Source organism: Molothrus aeneus, chromosome 2, assembly GCF_037042795.1.
Source record: "Molothrus aeneus isolate 106 chromosome 2, BPBGC_Maene_1.0, whole genome shotgun sequence".
Lineage (NCBI taxonomy): Eukaryota > Metazoa > Chordata > Aves > Passeriformes > Icteridae > Molothrus > Molothrus aeneus.
The window spans coordinates 112,257,352-112,283,519 of record NC_089647.1 but is presented as its reverse complement, the minus strand read 5'-3'; the positions used below and the strand labels follow the sequence as shown (position 1 = coordinate 112,283,519).

At 42.5% G+C, this 26,168-nt stretch overlaps 1 protein-coding gene across 2 annotated transcripts in view; it reads left to right on the top strand.

Moving 5' to 3' along the window:
• Positions 1-2,450: 2,450 nt before the first annotated feature.
• Positions 2,451-26,168, top strand: part of SLC37A1 (solute carrier family 37 member 1) — a 36,221-nt gene continuing 12,503 nt past the window's right edge. The window contains exons 1-12 of one of the 2 annotated variants that reach the window (XM_066545538.1): positions 2,451-2,558; positions 3,282-3,379; positions 6,715-6,989; positions 8,640-8,721; positions 9,522-9,642; positions 11,517-11,595; positions 12,386-12,521; positions 14,006-14,082; positions 15,700-15,866; positions 16,831-16,868; positions 21,414-21,497; positions 25,317-25,427. In XM_066545538.1, coding sequence (XP_066401635.1) covers positions 6,934-6,989; positions 8,640-8,721; positions 9,522-9,642; positions 11,517-11,595; positions 12,386-12,521; positions 14,006-14,082; positions 15,700-15,866; positions 16,831-16,868; positions 21,414-21,497; positions 25,317-25,427 — 951 coding nt within the window. In that variant the 5' untranslated portion in view covers positions 2,451-2,558; positions 3,282-3,379; positions 6,715-6,933. The remainder of the gene's footprint in view (positions 2,559-3,281; positions 3,380-6,714; positions 6,990-8,639; positions 8,722-9,521; positions 9,643-11,516; positions 11,596-12,385; positions 12,522-14,005; positions 14,083-15,699; positions 15,867-16,830; positions 16,869-21,413; positions 21,498-25,316; positions 25,428-26,168) is intronic. The other variant, XM_066545537.1, reaches the window with a different exon arrangement.

Here is a 26,168-nt window from a genome sequence, read left to right as displayed (position 1 = left end):
TAAAAATCTCAGCAAGAAAGATGGAATCAATATTTGCCACCAACAAGCTTTAAAGCAGCAGATTTTACAGCACCCACGGGTGTTTGCAATGGTTCAGGTAACACTCTGAGACCCTGATTCTGCAAACGTGAAAATAAGGGTGAAGGGTTCCTTTACTGCCTGGGAGAAGGTGAAGGAAAGGTGCCCTGGGATCATGGAGCAAAGCTGAGCACATGTCTAAGTGTTTGACATGTGGGGCCTAAGGAGCATCACACTGGGAGTCAGCTTCTTTTCTTGGTATTCCCAGCACAGGCAGTGCAAGATCAGAGGGAAAAGAGCACAGCATCAGACACTTCAGTGAGGGCCTTAAGGGGGTCATTTGTCAGGGACGTGGTGCTGTACAAGGGTCAGACTTACACAGATATATCTAAACCTGCATGAGGTAACTTTAGCAGCTATTCAGTCTTGGATGAAGGAAATAGCACAGGGTTTTTTGCCCTGGTGAGGTGGTCATGATGAAGAAATACACCTGCAGCAGGAAGTGTGTGTTTATATAAATAAATTGACCTTTGATATAGGGTTTCTGAAACACTGCAGGATCAGGAAGCCAGGAGACAACTAAAGTAAATGTATTCTTTCTTCTTTAATGAAGTCCTGCTGAATGTTTCCTTCGGCTTTCAGATGATCTGTGACTGTTTGGCACCAGGAATACCTTCATGTGTGTCTGACAGTGCTGCAGAGAAGCACCTGTGTAAGAACCCAGGACATCCCTCTGGCTGTCCTGAGCAGCCAAGACCCCTGCCAGGGGTCTCAGAGACCCTGGCACAGAGCCCAAGACCCCTGTGGTTTTGATTATGACCTGTGGAGCAAGTTACCAACCTTAGATGAAGATCTGCAAGCCATGACAAATTATTTATCACAAGGTGAAAAAGTAGATTTTGGGCTTTTTTAGAATGGGGGATTCAGAGGGCAAGATGGAGGGATCTGGGCATGTCCAGCCTTTCTCCTTCTTCTTCTTGGCCTCCATCTTCTGCTGTGATGTTGGCACTTTTGGATTAGTTTAAAGTAGAAGCTCACTGTCTAACATAGGTGATAGGTATTGGAAAGTAATTGTAAATACTGTACACATAGTTTTTAGTATAAAAAGATAACACTGCCCCGGGGGCAGGCAGAGTGCCTGGACTGTCTTGCTGAATGGACCTCGGCAGGGCAGGAGAAAGAATTTTATAGCTAAGGAACCATAAACAACCTTGAGACTGAGAACTGAAGAGCCCTGACTCCTTCTTCGAGCACTGGGCTGGGAAAAGAGACTTTCTAACATATCTTGGGGTCACTCTGAGCAGCGAAACACCCTGAGACATCTGTGCACACTGCCCAGGCTGGGGGCTGCCTGCCTGGGGATCTCACTGGCAATGCTGGGCAGTGCAGAGGGCTCCAGCCACCACTCTGGAGCACCTGGAGTGGAAGAGGCTGCTGGGGTGAGAGATGGCGACAGCAGGTACAAGGGAGCCTCTTTTCTCTCTCTGGCAGGACAGGGGTGAGCTGGGGCCCTGCCAGAGGCCAGGGGCAGCAGTTCACAATCACAGAATGGTCAGGCTGGAAGGGACCACAGTGAGCCACAGGTCCAACCTGCCTGGTGGACATGGCACAGGATTGTGTCCAGATGGTTCTGGAGTATCTCCAGGAAGAAGATAGATATTCAGATATCCTGCTATTCATCCACACCCTCTCTGGACAATCTGTCCCAGTGCTCAGTCACTGTTCAGGTGGAACTTCCTGGGCATCAGTTCCTGCCCATTCCTCTTGTCCTGTTGCTCAGCATCAAAAGAGCCAAGTTCCATCCTCTTGACACACTTCTTTAGATATTTGTACACATTAATGAGGTGCCTTAGAGTTATCTCCTTAGAGGCTGAACAGCCCCAGCTCCCACAGCCTTTTCTCACCAAAGAGATGCTCCAGTCCCTTCATCTTCTTGGTTGAACATCCCCAGCTCCCACAACCTTTTTTTCGTCACAGAGATGCTCCAATCCCTTCATCATCGAGGTTGAACATCCCCAGTTTCCACAGCCTTTCCTCAACACAGAGATGCTCCAGTCCCTTCATCTTGGCTGAACATCCCCAGCTCCCACAGCCTTTCCTCACCACAGAGATGCTCCAATCCCTTCATCTTCTTGGCTGAACATCCCCAGCTCCCACAGCCTTTCCTCACCACAGAGATGCTCCCGTCCCTTCATCTTCATAGCCTCCGCTAGACCCGCTGCAGGAGCTCCACGTCTCTCTTGTCTTTCAGAGCCCAGACCTGGACTCAGCACCCCAGAGGAGCCCCACCTGGTCTAAAGAGAGGGGCAGGATCACCTCCCTGACCTGCGGGCACGGCTCTTCCCACAGCCAAGGCTTCGCTCCGCAGGCTCCTCCTCCGCGGCGGGAGGGGCCGAGGCCGCCGGGTCCCGCCGCGCAGCTCCGGCGGCGGGCGGCGATCCGCAGCCGCGCCCGGCCCGCTCGGCTCGGCAGGCTGGCAGCCGGAGGAGAAGGAAGAAGGGAGGAGGAGGCAGCGGCGGTGCCGGGAGCAGCAGCCCGGGGTAGGCTGTGCGGGCGGCCGCGCACCTGCCGAGCCCGCAGCGGGGGCGGAGCGGGGGCGGCTCCTGGGCCGCGGGGCCGCTCGGGAGCGGCGGCCGGGCCGGGCTGGGCTGAGCTGAGGAGTGGCGGCCGCGGGCTCGGGCGCTCTGTCACTCTGCCGGCGCTCCGCCGCCTTTTGTCTCCTTTTCTCCCCTTTTCTCCCCTTTTCTCCCCTGTTTATTTTCCCCGGAGCCCCTATCCTGCTGGACGGGGAGGCGCTGCTCGGTTTCGGGGGTGGCACCGCAGGTCGGTGCCGCGGGGCTGCGGTGGGACCGGGACAGAGCCCGGCCCTGCCCTGCCCGTGGGTCCCGGGGGAAGGCGGTGCCTGTCCCTTCGCCTGCCCGGCTCCGCTGCCCTTGACCTTTGGGATAGCCGGAGCCGCCCTGATCGCTCTGCGGGTCCCTAAGCATCGTGAACCTATTCTCCCCTGTATTAAATAGAAGGAACGCGGCTATTTAAGGCGCCGGAGTGATGGATTTGGCAGGTCCTGGCTCAGGTGCAGAGCTGCCGGGTATTAAGCGCAATTTACATTTGATCCGCGTGTGTGCGAAGGCGTTGTGAGCCCTTAAGGTCACCCCGGGGAGGGTTTGGTAACCCGGGGTCTGCACAGACATTGACAGAATTCATCTCAGGACCTTCCCCCTGCCTGCCCAGCACAGCTGAGCCCGCCTGTGCCGTGTTTGCAGGGTTTGGAAAAAGCCGCTCCCCGCTGGCTGCTTTCCTGAAATAGGGAGGGAGGAATGCTTCAGCCACTGCAGCGAAGGAGCAATAGCAAGTTTGGAAGGTAAATATGGTTTCAAAGTAAATACGGGAATATGGCTTTGTGCGTTGTGGTGCAGCAAGGAGGAAGTGGAGGGTTGGTTTCGCTGTCGGCAGAAATAGTTGGTGAAAATGAAAGAATGTAAAACAAGTTTGAGTTGATTTTCCCATTTGAATGGGACGTTGTCCTTGGCTGCATCAGTAAAACTGAAATGTATAAAATTGTATTGTTGAACTACTGGTTGTGTGTTGTAGCTTATTAGTGTGATTTCTGAAACATAGCTTGGTTTTTAAAATCTGCTTAATCTCCAATAAAAGGTGAAATTTACAGCCTGCTATCACAAGTTTTATTGCCACAAATTTCTTTGCTTATGTGTGATGCCTTGAGAGCAGAGGCTAGACAGTGTTAAAGGAATAAAGTAGGGATTTATTAAAAAGGCCTTCAAAGGATACACCTTGGGCAGTACAAGAGCCTGGCTGGGGCTACACCCAGGATGCTCACAACTTTTCACACTTCTGTAAGTTTTGGTCCATTTCCATATTGGGGTTAATTGTCAATTACAGCTTCAGGTTATGAAGTCCAATCCTCCCCGATTGCTCTCCTTAATTAGCTGTTTATACTTTTTGGACCTGAAGCTGCAGTGGTTCTTGGGCTGGAAAAGGATTTTTTTGTCTCAAAACACTTGCTCATACTTTATATGAAGTTCAGAGTTCTACACTAATGCAGTACAGAATCTGGAAAATAGTTAAAAACTTAAGGCATCATCTGGAGGATATTTTTTATGTTTATTAAAATGCACATGAATGTCAGAGGAACTTAGAAATATGTGGAGACAGAAACAAGTTATTGAGATGTAAATAAGAACTCAGGTGTTCCTGCCTGCAGTACATAAAATGAAATCAACTCCTGTCAAATAGAATTAGGCTGCAGTTCTCACTGTGCTGCTGATAGTCCAGTCATCTTTGCTGGGAGTTACTGGGATCCTTGTGATGGGATTTATCCTGAGGATACACTGCTGGGAGGTGGTGTGAGTACAGTCTGTGCAGCCTGGCGTGACCACTGAGCACTGAAACCTTCTGTAAGATGTGTGAAGTCTTTTCCTGCTTGCACTAGAGCTGTTAAATAGTAACCTGCTGAACAATTGCTTTGCTATAATGATGATTGCCCTGTCCTATTATATTTTTAGAGAACTGTTTAAGGAAGTATTTGACCTCAGGTGTTTGTTCTTTGCTGGCTTCTCGAGTCTTTTTCCCACTAGGTATTTCTGTCAGCTCAATTGGTGTGGTTGGTGAAAAAACTTTGGTGTTTGGAGAGGACTGTGAGAGAGGAGAAATGGGGTTTGGGATCACCCTGAAGTGAATCTGTTACTGCTGGGGGAAAACTTCACTCCTGCTGTCATCTACTTGTGCCAACTCTTTCTCTCCTTACCTTTTTTCTCCCACTTGCAGCTATCTGTGTTTCATTTCAACCAAACACAGCCTACTGATGAGAAATAGTTGTTTTGAAATTGGAATTTTGAAATCTGACCTAACTAGCCAGCTGTGGCTGTAAGGGGCAATCCCACTTTTTAATCCTTGTATTTATGCCCCTGCTGCCTTGGATTTATTCTGTGTGACAGTTTTATGGCTATGGAATGAGTTAATATTCTCTGTTGGATCAGCTGCATTTCAGGGCAGGATTTCTGGTGGATCAGGCACCTGAGCCAGGGCTGTAGGACTACGAGGTCTGACACAAGGAGGGAGGCAGGGATCTTTAGCTGGAGTTGGGAGAGGGGAGGAAGGGGTAGGGTTGCACTTTAACCTCAGCAACCTCAGAGAGGAGATAGGAAACTCGTGTTGGGCAGGAATGATTATGGGTTTGATTAATTGCACAATCTGATTCAGGGCCAGGGAGGGGGTGGAACATGCCAAACAAGATTAGCAAGTCAATTCACTTTTAGGATAGGAAGGTGGCAAGCTGAACCAGGACACTGTAGAAAAAATAGAGGTATGACAAGAATGTGTTAGCATCAAGGAGCAGACCCTCGATCTTTTGGTGGGATACTCAGTTATGTAAAGAGGGGGTAGTGTTCCTCTATTCCTGGGGAGAAAGCCTGGGTAGGTGCTGAAGCTTTCAAGTTGCCCACTTGGACATGGCAGATCCTGTTTGTTGTCACTTACCTGGCTGAGGACAAGCAGCTTTGATTTCTGTAGTGAGATGGGGCAGTGAAGATGAGAGGAGAGAGCCTCACACCTTCACCTGCCCTGTGGCAGCCCCTAAAATTCCCAGGTGAACACCAGCTGTGGGTTTGGCAGTAGTGCTTTCATGCTTTCACTCACCTCCTGTTGTTTACCAGGAGAGCTCACCCTGAATCCTACCAGCTTCCCATCAGGAGCATGGCAGTGGCTTGGGCTGGCATTAAAGAGGGCTTGTGGGGTCCTGGGGGGCTGCCAGGGGGTTGTGGGGACCAGGAGGGCTGTCAAAGGGGTTTTGGGGTCCTGGGGGGCTGCCAGGGGTGCTGTGGGGTCCTGGAGTGTCCCTGGATCCTGCTGGATTTGCGTGCGTGAGTTGCGGTCACACCTTTTGCCTACAGCTCCTTTGTCCACCTGACTCTGCAGCTGAACTGCAGCCAGTTCCTGTTGCAGCACCTGGAATAAAATCTGGGAGTTTTTATTGTCAAGGGGCTTCAGCCCATGTTGGAACAAACAGCAGGAACTTTATGAGAGTTCAAACCAAACCACTGCAGTCTCACTGTTCTCTGTGTACTGGGGCCACACATGGTCCTGCCTTTTGCTGCTGTAGGGAGCTCAAGTGGTGAAAAATCCCGGTTTTTCCTTTTCCAAGGCTTTCTGATGATGTGGAGCTTTGTGCAGTGCTGATACTGGGTCAGGGAAATGGAAGAGGGAGTGCTCCTCAAGCCTTGCTGGTAGCATTGTTTAGCAAAACCCACTCTCAAGCTGGAGGAGTCTCTCATTCCAGGCTGGAAACACTACAGCCGTTCTTGACAAATTGCAAGCTCATAAATGTTCCTGATGTGCTCAAACAGGTCTTTGTGAGCTGAGGAGTTGCCTGTTCATAGCCATTCTGGGACAAAAGCTGAGTGTTCTGATATAAGCTGGCTTTGGATCAAGTTCTGAGTGCATCTTTCCTTTGTGTATCCCCTGCTTTGTACCATGCCAAGCTCTCAAAATAAATTATAAATTAAAAAATCAGAGAAGGCTGAAATTTATATAGGCTTAAAATTCTCCACTGCGTTTTTAATGTGAAGTTTAGTGAATTACTTACCTCTGAAATGGATAATTGCTGATTCAATATTATGATTAGAAAATATCCCAATAACTCAACCAGACTGTTTACTTACCAGCTTCTCTTATTTGCAGATCAGCAGTAGACAAAGGCAGAGTGAAGAATTTGCCACGTCGTGACTGAAGGTAGAAGGAAAAAAGAAAAACAAACCTGCAAGGAGATCAGCCCAGCAGCAGACATTCCACATTTGTGGATTCCACAGGCTTTGGGGGATCTTTGTCACACTTCCAGAAGAACAAATAACACACATCCATAATTGTGTCACCTGAAATCTGGTAGCAGCTGTGGTGTAGATGGCTCAGCTTCCTCCTGGGATCCGTTTCATCACTTCATTCTCACGAGATCAGTGGTAAGTCTGGAAGTGATGGTGGTGATCCTTGCTGTGCACAGTGTGAGCTTGTGTCTGCTGCCTTGCTCAGAATTTTTGCTTTCTCGTTGTTTAATACATCTAGGAAGAACAGTACAGGCAGTTGTTTAATAAATAAATATTGCTGACCTATAAAAAGTGAGACACTTTGCTGGGAAACCCAGACAAACCCTTACTGGTCAAGTGTGCTAAAGAGTAAAGCCTTTTGTCCTTTTCTGTGCAAGGTATGTGTTTGAAAGAATAAATTGCATTTTCAAGATCCTAGGTGGGAGGAGTGCTCAAGATTAGCATTCTTTTCTTAGCCAGAAGTGTCTTTTCTCCCCAATAATTTGAGGTGTGATACAGACTTGTGCAATTACAGTTTTTAGTTCTTGCTACTGCAATATTTAAAAAAGTAGAAACTACCAAGGCCCCCCCAGCAAAACCAAACAAAAATCAAATCCTCCTTGCATTAGGAAAACTAGTCCTGGAAGTTTTATGTCATCAGTTCATGTGGTTCCTGAGATAGAATACTGAGTCAATTGTGTGTGAATAACAAAAAAAAAATAACAAGTGAAAGAAAAAGCTCTTTCCACCTGAGCCATTTTATGACATTTTCACTAGTTGAGCAGCAGGAACAAAGTAATTGCAGTTTTATCCCTTGTCAGGATGTTTTCAGTCATGAGGGTTAATAACTCTGCTTGTGGGATGACTCTTTTCCCTGTGAATATGCCAGAATTATCAAACAAGACCCTGGCTATGTAAAAGTTCATAAGGCAAAAAATTATTGAAAAGGGTTAATTAAAAATCAGGGACTGTGGTAGGCAGTGTGATAATCAGATATTTGTGTGTATATATGTACTTACATTTACAGATGTTAATTTTAAGATCAAGGCTAGAAGGAGCCAGGAGACACATTTTGGGTATTTTTAAAAGCACAAATCCACAAAATGCTTTCCTTAAACAACTGAAACTATAGATAGGGAATAGAATAGATCAGATTATTATCTTTGTGTAATGCTTGCAGTGACAGTGAAATTAAGATGCCCTTTTAATTCAGCTGAACTGTAGAGAAAGACCCAAGGATCCCAGTGAGGCACAAAGGAGAACTCCTTCCCAGTCCCAAAGCTGCTCAGTTCTGTTCATGTGCTCCAGTGTCAGTCCCATTGTCCATCTCTGGAAATTACTGATTTCTATTAGAGGAGGGCAAAATTAAATCCTAGAAGCAGTAAGAACAGAAGGAATTTCCAAACTGACAATTAAGAGAGCCATCACTTATGTCCTAGCAATGCCATCATGGAGACAGGGAGGTGTGGAATCTGACTCTCAGTGTGTTGAGCTGATGTTTAATAATTTTGAGCTGATATTTAACAGCTCCCAAAGGAGGGTTGCACCCCAGGCAGGTCAGCTCTGTGGGCTCAGGGCACTGCCACATTGTCCTGCCTGTCCCCATGTTCCTCCCAAGGCCACATCAGAGCAGATGAGAAGCAGCATAACTGGGAGGGTGCTTCTTCAGGCTGCTGGAGAACTCAAAAGAGTTTTCTTCCACTATTCCAATATTATCAGTGACTTTTGTAATGGTTCTGTGTGACTTGGTGCTAAAAGAAAATCTAAATAAAATAATTTTCAATTTTTCTTTATTTTTTATCATAGGTATAGAGCTTTCATTTTCTCTCTCACCTTCCTGCTGTATGCCAGCTTCCATCTCTCAAGGAAACCTATCAGTATAGTGAAGGTAAGAGGTGTTGTCCTTGTTCAAACATCCTCTTGCTCCTGTCAGACAAGGATGTTGTTTTTTTCAGTATTTCCTGTTGTGAAGGGCAGGGTTAACCTTTAACTTGAAATGCCTTCAAGATGAGAGACTGATAAAGCTGGCACACAGTGATATTTGCTTGATAAACTTTAGTGAGACCTCACCTAGAATATTGCATGTAAGTCTGGGTTTTGGGCTGGAAGCAGCTGTGCCTGCACTCAATTCATGTGAATGAATCCAATTAGAGATATTGGAGAGGTTTGCATTCTTATGGTGGAGAAAAGTTGCTCATGACTGATGAGTTGAACATTCCACTGGCATTTACAAGTGCTCCCAGTTATGTTGAGCATCATGGTCATCATTTTCTGTGCCCTTGTGGCTGTTCCCAGTGAAGCTGATGACACAAATTCTCTAATTCTGGGTTTGTTATTTTAATCTTCAGTGTTTCTAACTTGCCAGACACAAACCAAATTCCCTAGTACTGCATTGCATAACACTGAGGAGTAACAGTGGGCAAAATACTTGATGTTACTGCAGAATTTCAGAGATTTTCACTGTCAGAAACACCAGTTTACTGGAGAATATTTTTTCTAACCTTGTATTGGTGGCTTCCCCCAGCAATATACCAAGCAATTAATAAGGGCCAACAATTTTTTGATTTTGGTAGATTTGACACACAGGTGCATATAAATCTAGAATTGTTAAATTTCTTGCTGTAGGAAAGTTATCAGTCCCCAGTTTGCAAGTGAATTTTCCATTTTCAAAGGTCCTTTCTGTTTCAGGGAGAGCTGCATAAGCATTGTGCAAGTCAAGTTGAACTTGACTCCTACAAAGAATATGCAGCCCAGATCCAGCCTGTCAAAAAGCCATTTAATGCCTCTCAGTGTGGATGGGAGCCATTTGGTAAGGCTTGGCTTTTTTGGTTTTGTGTCTTTCTTTCCTAATAATGAGCTGATATTCATAATTAGATTATTAATTATTATATAATCATATTTAGCTATTTCTTCACATGTGAGGGATTTGTATGGAAGGGGTGTTTTGTTTTCCATGTGCTCACTGATTCTCCACAGAAAGTGAACTTTCCTTGTGATTTTTTGCTACCTAAAGCCACTTAAGTGATGTTATTTTACTTGTTAAATCTAAGAGATGGTTTCAGTAGATCAGTTTTCAGTCAGAAAATGGGTTTTGTCTTTAGCATGTCTGCTTAGGAAAAAAGGATGAAGAATTAAATCAATCATAATTATTTTCTGCTTGTTTAATTCAAGCAATCTTTTAAGTGAAATTACTTGGTTCTTATCTAAATTGGAACTTTGCAGTGTCCTTATCTGCCTGAAGGAATACATTTCTCTCCATTTTAATGAAAAAGGGGAGACTTCATTGCAGGAGAGACTTGACAACTTACTGGATAGTTTATGAACCTGGCCTTTGACTTGAATAGAAAAAAAATATTTGTCTACTGGACGATTAAATTTTTAATTTAATCGTATTTGGCTTTAAATGAGACTTTGAATCATTCCTTGACACTTTTATTGCTCTCAGAACCCTCAGTGAAACAGATTAGTCCACTCTGTCAATGTGCCAGTTCACCCCAGTCTGTGTAGCCATACATTCTAATTAGTCTTTAATTAGCAATTAAAAAAAAAGTCCTGCTCTCTTCAAAGATAATTAAAGATCTGAGCTCTGGGGTTTCTGGGGACAAAATCCAGTGTATTAACCCCTGCTGCAGAGTCTACTGGAAAAATTCAATCCCCCAGGTGGGATGCACTTAAGCCTGGGCAGTGTTTCTTGTCCCTTGACCAAGGGGGAATTGAGTTTTTTTTGTCTGAAATACTGATTGACTTTTTTAAATGGAGACTTCTCAGCCCAAATGTCCTCTTTTTTCCATGGACATTATTGCCAAGCTGCCCCTTTGGACTGGCACTCTAGACTTGTTCTTTCAGGTGGTTTTCTGGCAAAGCTGGGAGTTTTGCCAGAAAAACACTGGAGGAAGGAATTTGCTTTAATATCTGTGACTTTGTGCTCAAAGCCAATTGAAATGGTGGCAATTTATTGCAAATGAATGCACAAACTGCCTGGGTATGAGCTCAGCTCCCTTGAGAGTTGACTTGGTGTTTCCATCAGGGTGGAGCCCCTTTGCTCCCTCTGTGCTGTCTGCAGTTCCCATTTAGGTGTGATTGTGGTTGTTTGCTCTACAGGGCAGAACTCTGGGGTTTTTTTTAAGCAGAACTTCTCTGTGCTTTGTGAATAGCTGGAAAATGAAATACAAAAGGCTTGTTTCTTTTTTCAAAAATAACTTAATATTTTCAATATTTAAATAACTTAATATTTTGAAAAATATTAAGCTGATTGTTTAAAAGCCTCTATGATGATGGATTTTTTATTTTTTTTTTAGACATTTTGACTGTTAGGACCTCATGCAACTCATCTTACCACTTTTAATCAAGTCTGTTAAATTGGATTTTGGATTTTCTTTTGCCTAAGGCCTTTAAAGAAAAGGGCACCTTGCTAATAACTGATGTTTCTCCTATTCCAAAATGGTGTTTTAAATAAGGTAGAGTTTAGCATGGGCTTGCCAATATTTTCCTGATATGTTAGAGGTAGAAGTGTATTTTTTTGTTAAATACAGCATTGGTAAAATGTTTGCTGAAGTCTAAATGTGCCTATTGGAGATTGAATGTCAGTGCACATTCACTGACATTTTTCTTGTTATATGTAAAAATGGTTAGGAAGTAATTAGTACCTTTAAAGTGACAATTTGTTTTGAAAATTATTCTTAGATAAGAGCAACTACAAACAGCTACTGGGAGCTCTGGATTACTCATTTTTGTGTGCATATGCAGTTGGGATGTATTTAAGGTAAAACCCCACTCTCTTTACTGTTTATTTATTAGGTTATTTGACTTCTGTGATATTGTGCTTTCCTACTGCAGAGATTCTGATGGAGAATGAGAAATTGATTGCTGAAGGAAAAAAAGCCAGCATGATTCTGAGCCCCAGTGGTATCAATCTCTGATACACTGGAAGCTTTTTAGCTGCACCAATCTTGACTGAATATTTTCCAGGTTGAAGTCCAGCCTTTTTCTCATCTAGAATGTAAATCAATCAGTCAGTCAATCTCCAGTCAGTCTCCAGGTTGCACTGATTGGGTTAAAATGATTGTCCTGGCTTTCTTTGGTCAAAGAATGGGAGCAGACACCTCCTAAAATGATACCAAACCCATCCTAAAGTGTGCAGTCTTAGCTGCTATTTGGAGATGCTTCTTTTTGTTGACTAAAGCCAGAACTTCATGACTTGAATTGTTAGCAAGGGAGACAAGTCTCACTTTCAATGGCTGGAGACACATAATTGGGAAATGACTCTGTAAGTAAATGACTCTGAATATGCTCCACATGAGTATCTCCCTGAAAGATGCTTGTGCAGATGTCAGAATTTAGCAATTAATGAACTTTTGTTGGGGCTTTTTTCCCCCCGTCAAGTGCTAAAAATTGTTCTTTTGCTGCTATGAAGGCAAGCAGCAGTTACCAGTAGAGCTTCTCCTCAACCAGAATTTTAAACACCACAAAATATCCTTCATTTGTGAAGGCTTTTGGAGTGTGATCTCATTTTTAATGATGACTTTTCTCTCTATTTCCTCCCCAATTCCAAGTGGACTCATCGGAGAGCGGCTGCCCATCCGCTACTACCTGACAGGGGGGATGCTGGCCAGTGGACTCTTCACTGCAATGTTTGGATTGGGTTATTTCTATAATGTGCATAATCTCTGGTTTTACATCATGGCCCAGGTAGGCACAGTGTGAATTTAGACACTCAGAGTTCCTCCCATGGTGCTGTTCAGGGTAATATTGAGGTTTTTCACTTGCACACAGTGATGGTTGGGTGGGAGGATGTAAATGCTGGAATGTCTTGTTGATGACAGGCAGAAGTGATAGAGTGGGTACCCCCAGGCTTTATTTTTGAAAAATGGTGGGTTTTTTTATTTAGTTGAAAGCAATTTAATGTGTTTCACTCTGTGTCAAATCAGCAATCAGATCTTTGCAAGCTTAAATGCGGGTGAGTTTTGAAACAAGCGTGTTTACTTCTGTCAGTCTGCCAAGACCTGAGTGACACATCCTGGCTTTCTCTGCAGGAAAATTCCATTTACACTGCTAATGATGAGCAGTCTCCCACACTGGTGTGGCTGGGAACAGGCAGCTTATGTAACCAGGTTCACTGTGGGAGATTCTTCAGAGCTCTGATCAGGTGTCAAGAATTTTTACTATTGACCAAGATGGAATTTAGGTCAGGACCAGGCTAGGGCTGGTACTGGGGCCATTTTGGACAGGTCTGCACCTTGCATTGCTGCTTTCTGTGTTGTTGCAGTAACACTCTCACCTCTAGCACATCTGCATGGCAGTGAGCAAGGTGGCATGGGGAGATACTAACCTGGCACAGCACTTCTGTAACCTTGCCACCAATTAATCTGTGATTAACTAATAACCCCAGCCTGCTGGCATCAGGGGTTTTCCAGGACAGGAAATGCCACCTTTAGGGTTGAGCTGACTGTCTCTGCTCTGTGGGATGTGCTCAGTGAGCCCTGTAACTCCAGGGAGGTCTCACACCACCAGCCCCATTGGCTTTTGTTGGGTAGAGTGAGCTTGGTTTTGGTTGCATGTTCAAATGCTCATTGTACATGTGAGGTTTTGTATTGTGATGTTTGTGTTATGGTGCAATTGTAGACAGGGAGCTTTTTGTGATGCTTTTAATGTTCTGTGCAATATAGAGACTAAAATAATTCTTACTTCACCCTGAATATATTTAATTAAATTCCTCCTCTCAGTTTATTTACAGATGTCTGTTAAGCATTTCAAAGTTATCCAGTCTCCCCTAAAGTTGTCTTTTTTTCTGCTTTATTTGATTGCAAACATGCTTTGCCATATGCTCAAGTTGAGATAAGTGATATGCTGCTGCTTGACTGTGGGGAATTCACTTCTCTTTTCAGCTCAGAGCAGTGTGATTTTTGGTAAATATGTGACTGAATTACAGTATTCTGTGATTTAAATCATAAACTAATTATAGGTATGGAGGTAGAGGGAAGAATCTCTGCAAAACTTCGTAACTTGTTTCTTCTTGTGGGGGGGAAGAAATGCTTTCAAAACCACCCACTAAATTTCTAAATGCAATGCATTTGTGTAGACTTCCTTTTCCCAATGCAGAACTTGGCAGGAATTGTGTAGGAACCTGGTTTATGGCAGGAAATGTTTATTTATTATTTTTTATGTACTTTCAGATAGCCAATGGGTTGGTGCAAACCACTGGCTGGCCAAGCGTCGTTACATGTATTGGCAACTGGTTTGGAAAAGGAAGGTAAATGATACAAAATCTACAGCTTTGCAAGTACAGATCAATGCATTCTGCCTGTGCTATTATAATATCTATTTAAATATCTTTCTTAGGCTTCTGTGGGCTTTTTTTTGGTGGTTTTTTTTTTTTGGTTGTTTTTTTTAAAGAAACAAAGCGGTTAGAATTTTGAGAGGAGCCTCCTTTGTTATGCTATTTAATTTATATATGGGTTTGAAACTGTCTCCCTCATGTCAAAACAGTGTTTTGTGGTAGCTCTTCTTCAGATGAATTATTTCAGAATTGTATTAGAATAATTCTTGTAAATATAAACAGTCTAAAACTACTCTTAGTAAAGGCTGTTATTATGCCATTTTAATGTGAAATTTCCTGTGTTTTCCTCTGTGTTGCAAAACAGTTGTCAGGGCATAACTGTAAAAAATACCTTTGTGTAATGTATTTTTTTTCTAACACACTTACATAAACTTGGAAATTTAATTTAGAAGACAAAATACATATGGCAACTGATTTAATCTTTCTTTTATCACCTTCTTTAAATCATCTGCTTGGTTTGTTTTGTTTTTTTTTTTAATATTAATCCTGCACTGTGATCACTCATGATGTTTATTTTGTCACACCATAGAGTAATTTTCCATAAATTTTGCAAGAGTTGCATGCCAAACCCACTGGCTTTGATAATGGTTGATGCATGTAGCATATAATGATGCTACTGTGGTACCATCCTTTGTCTGTGTAGAGCATTGTTGTTAATCAGTTCCAGAGAAGGATGTACTGAAATTCAGTATTTCATTTTTATATAAACCACAGGATAGTTAAAAAGATAGTTAAAAAGATGTAGCCTCAAACTAATTTTCCATTAGGAAATGCAGAGAATGGTAACTGTCATATAATATTGAACAAGACTGGGGAGTCTGTGCAAAATAAATACATTTATTCAGGCTTTGCTTTGTGCAAAAGCAGCATCCTTTACTTTTAGGATGCCACACAGTGGGCTGGTGAGTAGGGCTCTGGTTTAAATGTCAGTGACCTGGTCCTTGTTTTCATTCTGCTCTAATTCCATGAAGCATGAGCAGAACTCTTAAATTTTGTCTTCAGGCCATGGAAAAGATTCTGTTTAAGTTAGGCTGCTCCAGGTAAAATTCTGCTGAGGGCAAGGCAGTTTTCCCATGACTTAAAAGGGAAAAAAAAAAACCTGTTTTCATGACTTCAGTGGGATTTTGGTGCTTTGCCTTAGCTCAGATGGAGCTGATGTGCAGCAGCTCTAATCTGGGATTTCCAGCAGACAGGAACCTGATGTGTGCTTATCCAAGCTGGTGCAGGTGTCACCTTCTGCCAGAGCCCAGCAAGTCCAGAATGGGATCAGAAAATACTGAATTTGCTCCCCATATCCTCTACAGTTTGTTTTCTTCTGCATGACATGTGTTTTTGTTTGTTTTGTTTTTTTCTTTCTTTAATGCAGGAGAGGTTTGATCATGGGAGTAGCATGAATAAATGATCAGTTAAAGAGTCATAATCTATATTTCACTGACACCTCAGCTGCACAGCCATTTTGTTACACTTTTCTCAAGAGATTAATGCTTGTAATAAATGCTTGTGTGTTTTGTTTGCTTTTTTCTAATGCAGGAGAGGTCTGATCATGGGAGTCTGGAATTCCCACACTTCAGTGGGGAATATCCTGGGATCCTTGATTGCTGCTTACTGGGTGTCCACGTGCTGGGGTCTCTCCTTTGTGGTGCCTGGGCTCATCGTGGCTCTCATGGGGGTTCTTTGTTTCCTGTTCCTCATTGAACGTGAGTGCTCCACTGGGACACAGCGTGGAGGGCTCAGCTGTGCCCCTGCTCAGAGAGCTCCTTCCCAGGGCACTTGGTGGGGAAGAAGGCACCTGGTGGTCCTTCAAAGAGTTTATCCAGTCACAATCACTGAGGTTGGAAAAGCTCTCCAAGGTCATCCAGTCCAACTTTGACTGATGCCCACCCTGACCCCAGCCCAGAGCACCTCCAGGGATGGGGACTCCAAACCTGCCTGGGCAGCCCCTGCCAGTATTTAACAACCCTTTAATTGAATATATTCCTGCTGCTGTCCAAGCTGAGCCTGCCCTGGCCCAGCCTGAGGCCGTTCCCTCTGCTCCTGTCCCTGTTCCCTGACAGCAGAGCCCGACCCCCCTGGCTGTCCCCTGCTGGCAGGGAATTACAGACAATAATAAATACAGCAATAAAACACCCCCTGAGCCCCCTTTTCTCCAGGTGAGCCCCCTCAGCTGCTCCTCATCTGGTTTGTGCCCCAGACCCCTCCCCAGCTCCTCTGACAGAGTGACGCTTGAGAGTTCAGCCCCTGTCCTGTCACCAGCCCCCTGTGTTGGTAAATGCCTTCAGTGTCCCTTGGCTGAAGGTCCCACCTGGCTGCAGTGAATGTTCTGTGCTGCCATTGAGCCCCCACCATCATCATCCTCTGTGCCATGAGTTACTGGAGGCAGCTGAGGGAGCAGCTTTTGACACTTCAGATTAGAAATGAAAGAGGAATGCCCCATCCTGTCCCTATGCAGACATGTGAATGTTTGTTTTACTGTAACTGTCCTGTCTCAGGAGGTGAATTTTGGCAGATATAACAAGAATTCTGTAACTAGCTGGACTGCCAGAGTAGCACTTTTTACCTCTACTGTCAGTTTATTGTCAGTAAGTTACACTATTTAAAAGTGTTTCAGGAGATTTCTTAGGCTTGTTTTCACTGTTAGCTCTGTGTGGTATTTTATTTCAGATCCTAAAGATGTCAGTTGCTCCTGCACACCATCCAGTGTAAGTAAATGCATTTTCTTTTTTGATTTCTGCCTCCTAATAGACACATTTATTAAGGTGGTTCTGTGAATCAGATTGTGTGTGTGGCCCTTTGTGCCAGGCTGTTGTAACTGATGCTGTGCTTGAGGCAATGATTGGTTTTCTGTGCTTCACTGATAAACCAGGAGTTTCTCTCAAAGTAAATGAATTTAAGAGGTGAATTAATTTGTTTTGGAACACTTGATCTTACAGTAAACCAAGTGAAAACTGTCCATCTCTTTTTTTCTCTTTTTCTTGAGTTTTCTTAATTTACTTCAGTCTTCCTGAGCATCTTTGTAGGGTGTTTTGTTTAAGTATTTAGTATTAAGATAAATAAGTAATAAATATTATTTATTTATTAAGTATTTTAGAATGTTGTATCAGAGGTGGAAAGATTTCCCTAGGAAGTCCCAAGCCACTGTGTGAGATGATTCCTTTTCTGCCTCATGAACGCAAGAAGAGGAAGGCAATCCAAATGGAATTGGAGAAAAGTAAAAAGCAAGGAAAGGCAACAAAAAGGGCATTAGGAAAACCAACTGTGTGTAACTTCTCATGACAGAAATGTCATTCCTGGCCCAGTTTTGTTCAGGACTGTGCTCACAGGTCGATTTTGTTTCATGTTCCCTGAGACTCTGCTCTGTGTTTGTCTCTACTGCAGCCAAAATCTGGAGCAGTTCTTGCTTCAGGCTCTGAGGAACCCTTGGGCAATCAGTTCTGCCACATTTCCAGGTATTTTTCTGGAATAGTAGAGGGGATTGGCAGAGCAGGCCATGAGGTTTCCCATGTCTGAGGGCAATCAGGGCTGTTGGTGAAAGTCCCAAGGGAATCCCACATGGAAATTATCTGTACGTGTGGATTCATCTATGCCTTTTCTTTGCCAGTCTCACAGGTAAATTGTACAGGGTTGATTGCTCTTTTTTTACCCCCCAATGTTTTCAGATCAATGGAGTTTCACATTTTAAATGCTTTGAATAGGAACTGAAGACACCTTTTCTAGTCTGTGTTCTTTCCTCTTGTCCAGTTTTTTTTTTTAATCTTCATATGAAGCACTTCTGATAACGCTTCTGATTGCTTTTGATAGTCTGTGGAACTCCTTATTTTATTCCTGTGGGACAAGGTGGGCTCATACTATGCTCTGTATTTTTCCTTTTTTTCCTCTTTCATTTCTTAGAAGTAATTTCTGTAAATTGTGAGAGTATTTGAAGTGACTCTCATTGCCTGCTGTTAAGAGTCCCATTTTCCTTAGATTTTATATAGTTCAGAGCATTGTTTTTATAGAATATCCTGTTAAGCTTTATGGAAATAAGTATTAATTTGTTTCAAATACACTTTAACTGGAGAGAGCATAACTAAAGAGCTCCTCACAGTATATTGCTCATATGTCTCAGTGAGCTGGTGTGGAAAATTCTGACATGCAATATCTACTTATCATTATACTTCTAACAAGTAATTTAGTATTTTAGGAGCAATTTCCCCCATTTGCAGAAAAGGAGGAGCATTTGACTCCTTTTCACTAGAGCAGCAGCAAGGTCACTGCCCCAGGCTCATTCTCACTGTTGGGATGAATTTGACCTCCTGTTTCCCGGGAAACCTCACTCTGCAGAGCAAAAGGCATCACTTCTTCCTTCCCTATTTCCATTTCACATCTGGAAATCTGGGAGGAGTTTACCACAGGGCTTCCCCACTTGCCTTGGACCCTTCTCAGATTGAGATTTGCCTTGTCCTGTGGAGCTTTATGTCATTGGAACTGCCCAAAGACTTCGCTCCTGAGTGGTCTGCAAGGATTCTAAACCCTTGTGGAAGGGGCTCACAGCTTCTGTTCACCACAGACAGGTGGCCTTAGAAATTAAGGAATTTAATTAGGTAGGAGTTCAAGATGTCCAGATGTAGATGTGGTGATGACAGTTTCTGACTGTAAAGAGAAGTGAGTGTTAATTGAAGGGAGGTTGATGTAGTAAAATAGGGAAAAATATTTGATCTGTGTTGTACAAGGGATGGAATTTAGCAGGTGTAAAATACTTGCTGTCCTTTTTTTTTTTCAGTCATTCTGTTCAACCTGAACAACCTTATGTGCTTTTGCAAATAGTTAGGAATCTTTTTTTTTTTTTTTTGAGGTATTAAACACACACACTTGCTTTTCTCCTAAGGCTGTGGCAGGTAATTTTGGCCAGATGTCCTGGGTAGGTGCAGGCAGCTCTGCACTAAAAACTAAATCTCCTTGTGGAAGAATGAGGCCAGTTAAATTTAAGCAGCACTAAAATAAATGCTCAGCACGAGGGAAGGGTTTATATTAAGATTGAGAGATCACAGTCCTCTCTGTGTGATGCCAGTCTTGGATGAATTTGATCTAATGTTTGTTTGCAGCATGGTCCTGAGCCCAGTATTTCCACAGAGTTTGTAGTGGTGAGTAATCAGATTTCATTGAGCTGTCCAAAACCACAGATGGAGAGTCAGGCACAGAGCCTTGAGCGTGTGGTTCTTTCTCTTTATTCTCTGGTTTCCTGGGCTGTGCTTCATTTGCCTGAATTCATCTTGGCTCTGATTTACCCATCTGAAATTTGTTTCCAGATAAATACTTGAGGGCAATAAAGTGCTTCTAAATGCTGGCATTGGAGGCTTAATCTTGACTTTCTGGAGGGCTGTACCTATGACAAATGCAAGTGAGAAGTCAATGGGTGTTATTCAGAATTGCTGCACTTCCTTTATGAAAGTTTAAGAGGAGATTTAACTTTTTTTTTTTCTCCTTTGGGAAATGTGATTTAGAACTGGTTTTATTGCTTCTCATACTTTCTCCCTATGCCTTTTTCCCCCCCATAGTTACATCATTTTCATACAAACTTGTCTTTGTACTCTAAGAACTTCTTTTGTCTCAACTTTGCATTCCCAGAAAACTTCCCTCCCTTAAACTCCTGCTGCAAAGTGTTTGTGTATTTAAAAATTACCAGGCTGCAATTTTTATCTCCTGGAAAGGAGGAAGAAGTTTAAGTATTAAATGTGCAGCCTCTCAGTCTAGTCCCTTTCCCCAGACATTTTCTCCTTACTCTAGTAAATCTTATTTTTTGACAGTCAAATGAAAAAGTCATTCATTTTTCCTCTGCTGAGCTGCTGATTAAAAATGTAGATGACTTGTCTCTAGGTAATGGATTTTCTTCCTCGTGGATTCTTGTAAATCACATTTTTGACAAGAGCCAGATTTTCTGTAAGATAAAACTTAAAAATCTGTTTCACCAGACCCTGGGGGCTCGAGTGTTGTTGGTTGATTTTAAAGAATGCATGTCCAAAACTGCTTGTGCCTCAGCTCTGTACTGAGCTGCAGAATTGCCACAGTTTATCCTCAAAAGTATTTTTTCTTCTTAGAAGGATTTGATTGATGAAGGGAAGTTTTTGTAAAAAATACTGAAACACATACTCTTGATATTTTTTTTTGGCGGGGGGGCGAAGAATTACCCAGGAGATGGAAAGTTCTAAATATACACAATTATTTACAAAACTCAGTGATTGATTTTGAGCTGGATTGTTCAGTCAGGATTTGCATTCCTTTTTTATTTGTGAGCTTGAGAAGGGGCTTATTTGGGGCAGAGTTTGTAGGGCTTTTTATTGTTCTGTCTTGATTTTTTTATTTTTCACTGTGGCATCCAGTGTTGGTTAGACCCTTCAGCATCTCATCCCTGAGCAATTCACAGTGCTTCTTTTGGACTTAGCAATAGGTTGTCCATACCTGACTGCAAGACTACTTTAGAGCTGTATATTTAATTCAGCAGACAAATCTGAGTGTCCCTGGTAAATCTTTTTCGACTAAAGATCTCAGAATGGTGTTTTCCAGTGAATGCAGTGAATTCCAATGAATTTTGGTGTGAACTAACACAGGAATGTACTTGTTAATAAGTGAGGATAGAAAGCAAGTCCATCTGGTGCCTATAATGTAGATTTTTGTGTCATTTTTTTTCTTCTAGAACTTGCTGGAGTGATCAGACTCCTCATCAATACTCCTGCCCACAAGAACACAAGAATTTATGGGCTAAAAGAATTTAATCTCACAGAATATAAGCTAAATGGATGAACTTTTCTTTTAAAGGGATTAAGAGAGTGAAAAATCAAGGTTTTTATGAAACAAATCAACTTCTGTAGTTGCTGCTGGAATCATCTGCTTAAAGCAAAAACTGAGTTTGTAATGTCAGTAAGTTCAGTAGAGGAAAAAGCAGCTAAAGATGTTGAGAGGGGCGTGACTGTGCTCTGAATTCACCTCCTTCTGTATAAAACCAGTGTGAAATAAGCCTTCAGTTTGTGAGTGCATTTTATGTCCATTGCCATAGGTCTGTGTAAGCACTTGAAAATCTCAAAACACACAATCATCAAATGAAAGATGCTCCAGTTGGGGTTATGTTTCTGTTACAATGCACAAAAACTTGTTCCAGAGAGATGATTTATAATAATACAATCCTAAAAAAAAAAAAAAGGAAAAAAAAAAAAAGCAGAGAAAATGAAAAAAATAGGTTTTTTTGTTTTGTTTTTGTTTTCTTTTTTCAGAGTTCTAAAACCTTCCTGAACGGTGCCTCTCGGTGCAGAATCCAGATGCCAACCTTAAATGCTAAGGAAAATGGCAAACCTCAGGTAAAATAGGAAATATTGCTGTAAAATAGCACAGAAGACTTCTTAAGTTTCACATGAAACATTTACTGTTTGTAAAGATTCTTCCTCTTTTTATGATGCTGAAATCTGCTTCCATCTTCAGACACAAATGTAGCTTCAGAGGAGGGAAATGAGCATTAGCTGCCATAAATAATGCAAACTGAGCTGTTTGAGATGGCACTGCTTGCTCAATTGGTCTTTTTTATTTTGTGATCTTGACACAATTCCATCAAAAATAATGCACTGCAAAATGCTTTAAAGGCAGCCCACTTGAAATATTTAAATTATGTATATTTGTCCCGTCCTTGCAGTCTCACTTCTCTCTCTTTTCCTTTCAAAAGCTGTCTGTACCCAACAAGATTATATGTAGAAATGGGGAGTTCTAAATATACACCATTATTCACAAAAATCTTGCTTAAAACTCATAACCATAAGGGCTGCTATTTCTCACTAGAAAATGAATTCTGGACTTGCCCATTTTGTGGGCAAAATAGCATTTTATCTTGTGATGGACTTGAACTGAAAATTTCCATTTGAAATTTTGTGTCTGTATTCAGTACACTTGGCACATTGTATCCTGAGAGGATAACTTTTTTTAAACTTCTTTCACACTTTTCCAGGAAAATAGAAACTTCCTGTTCTCTTTATCCTTTGCCCATAGAATAATAATGAGCATTCACAGGGTGGAATAATCAGTGTTGAGGAAAAAGTTTTGAAATTTTTGCTGAGGAAACACTTCAATACAGCTTAAACCCCCTCTGTACTGAGTTTATTATTTTAGTTTGAGCTGCCCAACAACAGTCTCCAGCACAAAACCCATTTGTGTTATTTCACAACCAGCTGGAAGGTAAGGGGAGATGTAAAAATATCAGCAGGTGTCTTTAGACAGGATGGAATTTACAGAAGAAATTCTTTTAAATGTATGGAAGAAAGGATGGTGGAGCACTGGAACGAGTGGCCCAGAGAAGCTGTGACTGTTCCATCCCTGGAACTGTCCAGAGCCAGGCTGGAGGGGGCTTGGAGCAACCTGGGATAGTGGAAAGAGGTTGGAATTGGATGATCTTTGATTCCTTTCCAGCCCCATCCAATCTGTGATTCTAAATCATGATGACAGAGCTAAAACCCACAGAAATCAGCAAATCAGCAAACAGATTTCCTTTTTAACTCTGCTGCTGCCACCCTGTGAAGGGTCTGCCCAGCCAAGGGTGAGGAACCTGCACCCCTGTCCCACTGACTGCTGTCCCTTGGGAGCAGGACAGAGGGACAGCACAGACAATGAACTGGGGGAACTGCTGGCAATCCTGGGAATATCCCCCCTTCTCCCTCTTCCCTGCCAGCTGGGGAATGCTTGTAATACAGAGTCTCAACGAGGTTTAAAAATAATAAAATCACTAAATCCCCTTCTTTGTTGCTCTTTGGGGCTTCCTGATTTTCTGCCAGTGACAGAAGAACGAGTTGTTCTTGTCAGAGCCAAGCTGAACATCTTCCCCTTTTCACAGGGGTTATTTGGAGCTGATTTTCACAGGCAGCTTTTGAGCCTCTACAAACAGCAGATGTTCTGCATTTATGCCTTGGTCTCCAAGCACACTGGAATGGCAGCTTTTACTGGGTTTTCATTGACCTCTGCAATTACTGTAAAAAGGAAGCAAATACTCAGGATCTGCAGTGACTGAAAGCAGAATGTGGTTTTGGCTGCGTGACCTGAATAACTCTGTGCCTTCTTTGCTGCTTGTGTTAGCTTGGCCTCTTAAAAATGACACAAAACTGGGGGATAATGAATCCTTCCCCAGAGATCAAGAGTGTGCCATATGCCTAATCATGCTCTAGACAAGTGGGCAAAGCTGTACAAGTCATCTCTGCCAAGCACAAACTGCTGGGTTTATTTATCCTTTAGCTCTGTGCAGCATAAAAACCCCCAAATCATTGACAAAAGTTTCCAGCATGAGTTTAAATAAGTTATTTAGACTTTGGTCACCTCTGCTTCAATATTTACCCATTCCTCTAAAACAGATTGAGAGCTGCTTGTCTGAGAAATGAGCAGCATTGCCTCAGACAGTCCTGGCTGGGTTTGTTGTGCTGATTGTGCAGGAGATACTCAGACACCATCTAGAATCCACTGGGGAGCTTCACTGCTTAAACCCTTCTTTTTTCCCTTCTTTTTCTCCTCTCTCTCTCATATTTTAAAAAATTTTAATAGCTTATGGTTTGAATTGGTGCTGTTAAAATAGTTCAAGTTTTGAAGTTGCTCCAATAATTCAGAAAAGAAATATTTTTATGATGATGGAGTGACTCCTGGGCCATGCCATAGGTCTGCAGGGCTATGTCAAAGGTCTCTAGATGTTTTTTTCTGTCTTTTGGTTAATGCTTTATCACCTGAGCCCAGACACTGGACTCCTGTATTTCCTGCATCCCATCTAACAATCAAATCTAAAATTTGGATGCTGCATGGCATCTAAAACTATGCTGAGTATCTGGGCTCAGGTGTCCAGATGGTTCCCTGGTGCCCTCTCCTAAATGATGTTATTTAAAAACTGAATTTATTTAGAAACACTGAATGTAAAATAGCAGAATTGAATTTTTCCAGCACTTATGGGTTTTTTCTTTCCTCATCAGCTTAGCAAATATTAATCCAAGTTTTCATCTTTGCAATAAGCACTGGAAATGGAACAGCCTGCTGTTATATCCTTTCTAGCCTACAGTCAAATATATATTTAAGGCTTAATTCTTCACTGAGGCTTTGTTCAGATGCTGAAGAATTAGGAGAAGGAAGACAGTGTGTGGAATACGTAAATAGGAGAAATGCACAGCTTGGTAAAGCCTCTCAGCAAGCAGGTGACAGTGAGGATAGCTGCATCCCATCCTTTTTCCAAGTTGGAAAAGAAGTACTGAGGTCTATTTATACCTGATTTTTTGGGGTTTTTTTCTGTGTACAGCTGTAAGATGTAAATTTCCAGTTCTATTCTGAGAGTTCACTTCAGTCTGGTAGAGGAGTAAAAATAACATAAACTCTCCTGGCTACACTGGGGTGGCTTGTTCTTGTGCAGTGGTAACTTGCTCCACAAGTATTCTTAGCAGCCAGTGGAATTCTTGAAATAAAATCCTTCCTAATACTAGAAAAGAACTCAGAATTCACAACTTGGGCAGTGCTGGTGAACTCCAGGCTTTTATATTTTGGGGATTGCAATGCTCAAATGGAACAGATTACAGATTTGAAAAAAAATGAGTGCTTAACAGAAAGCACTCACTGTCCATAACTCATGGAAAGATGGCCTGTACTTAGATCAGTCAGTAAGATGATGTTACAGAGCCTGAAAAACTGGCTTAGTATTTGTACAGAAAGAAGATAATACATGATTTTATCCAGAAATGTATCCTTGTAGAAATTTCTTTTACACAGTGTTGTAGGACTCAGTAGCTTGTCAGCTTTAATTAGACCACATTTATGTGGTGGGGTGAGGGAAGATTGGAAACTGTTTTATTCCATGGAATGTATTCTTAATATGTGGGGGTTTTGCAACTTGAAATTGTTTTTCAATAGAACAGAAACTTGATTCTGTTATGGAGTGTTTGCACACAGATACCACCTGATATTCTGAATATAGTCTCTACTCTCTCTGTATATTCTGGCTATCCACACCAAGACATTTTTAAAGGCTGTCACTTTTTACAAACTGTCATTTTTAAAAGCTATGCCAAATTAGGTACTTGTTTCTAAAAATTATTTTGGAGCCGTGTGATTTCTTGATACATACTTTGTTTTTGTTCTCTTCTCTCTCTACCTGTTGCTGGGGGACGTTGCAGGACGCAGAGATGCAGCATTTGCTCAGTGACAGTGAGAACAGCAGCGTGGCCACTGGGGAAGGAAGGCATGGGACATCAGCCATCAGCTTCCTTGGGGCCCTCAGGATACCTGTGAGTGCCTGTGCTGCTCCTCTTCACAATGAAGTTTTGCCTCAGAATCCATGTTTCCATGAAGTCCTAGGTGGGACACTGTGGTGGTGTGTGAGAGTCCCCAGGATGAGGGAAAAGACGAGAATCTTGACTCCATGTTTCAGAAGGCTGATTTATTATCTTATGATATATATTATATTAAAAGAAAATGATATATTAAAGCTATACTAAAGAAAGAGAAAGGAGACATCAGAAAGCTAGAAAGGAATGAATCATAAAAACCTGTGACTGCTCACAGCCTCGACACAGCTGGCTGTGATTGGCCATTAATTAAAAACAATTCACATGCTGGGTAAACAATTCTCCAAATCACATTCCAAAGCAGCAAAACATGGAGAAGCTGAAGCTTCCCAGCTTCCCAGGAGAAGAAAGGGATTTTTCAGAAAATATGTCAGTGACAGGACAGTAGTGGGTATTAACTTGATATCACACTCTTGAAATGCAGGGGCTTTGGGCTTGATTAATTAGGAGGAAAGGAGGCTGAGAAGGGACCTCACTGTCCCTGCAGCTTCCTGAGGAGGGGAGGTGGAGGGAGAGCTGCTGGTCTCTCTCTGACAATGTTCAGGGGGCATTTGGATAATGACTTTATCAGTGTGCTTCACCTTGTGTCAGCCCTGAAGGGGTCCAGCAGTGGGACAGGGTGCTTGCTGTAGGTCCCTTCTGACTGAAATTGTTTATTCTGTCCTAAAGTCTGTTCTGAAA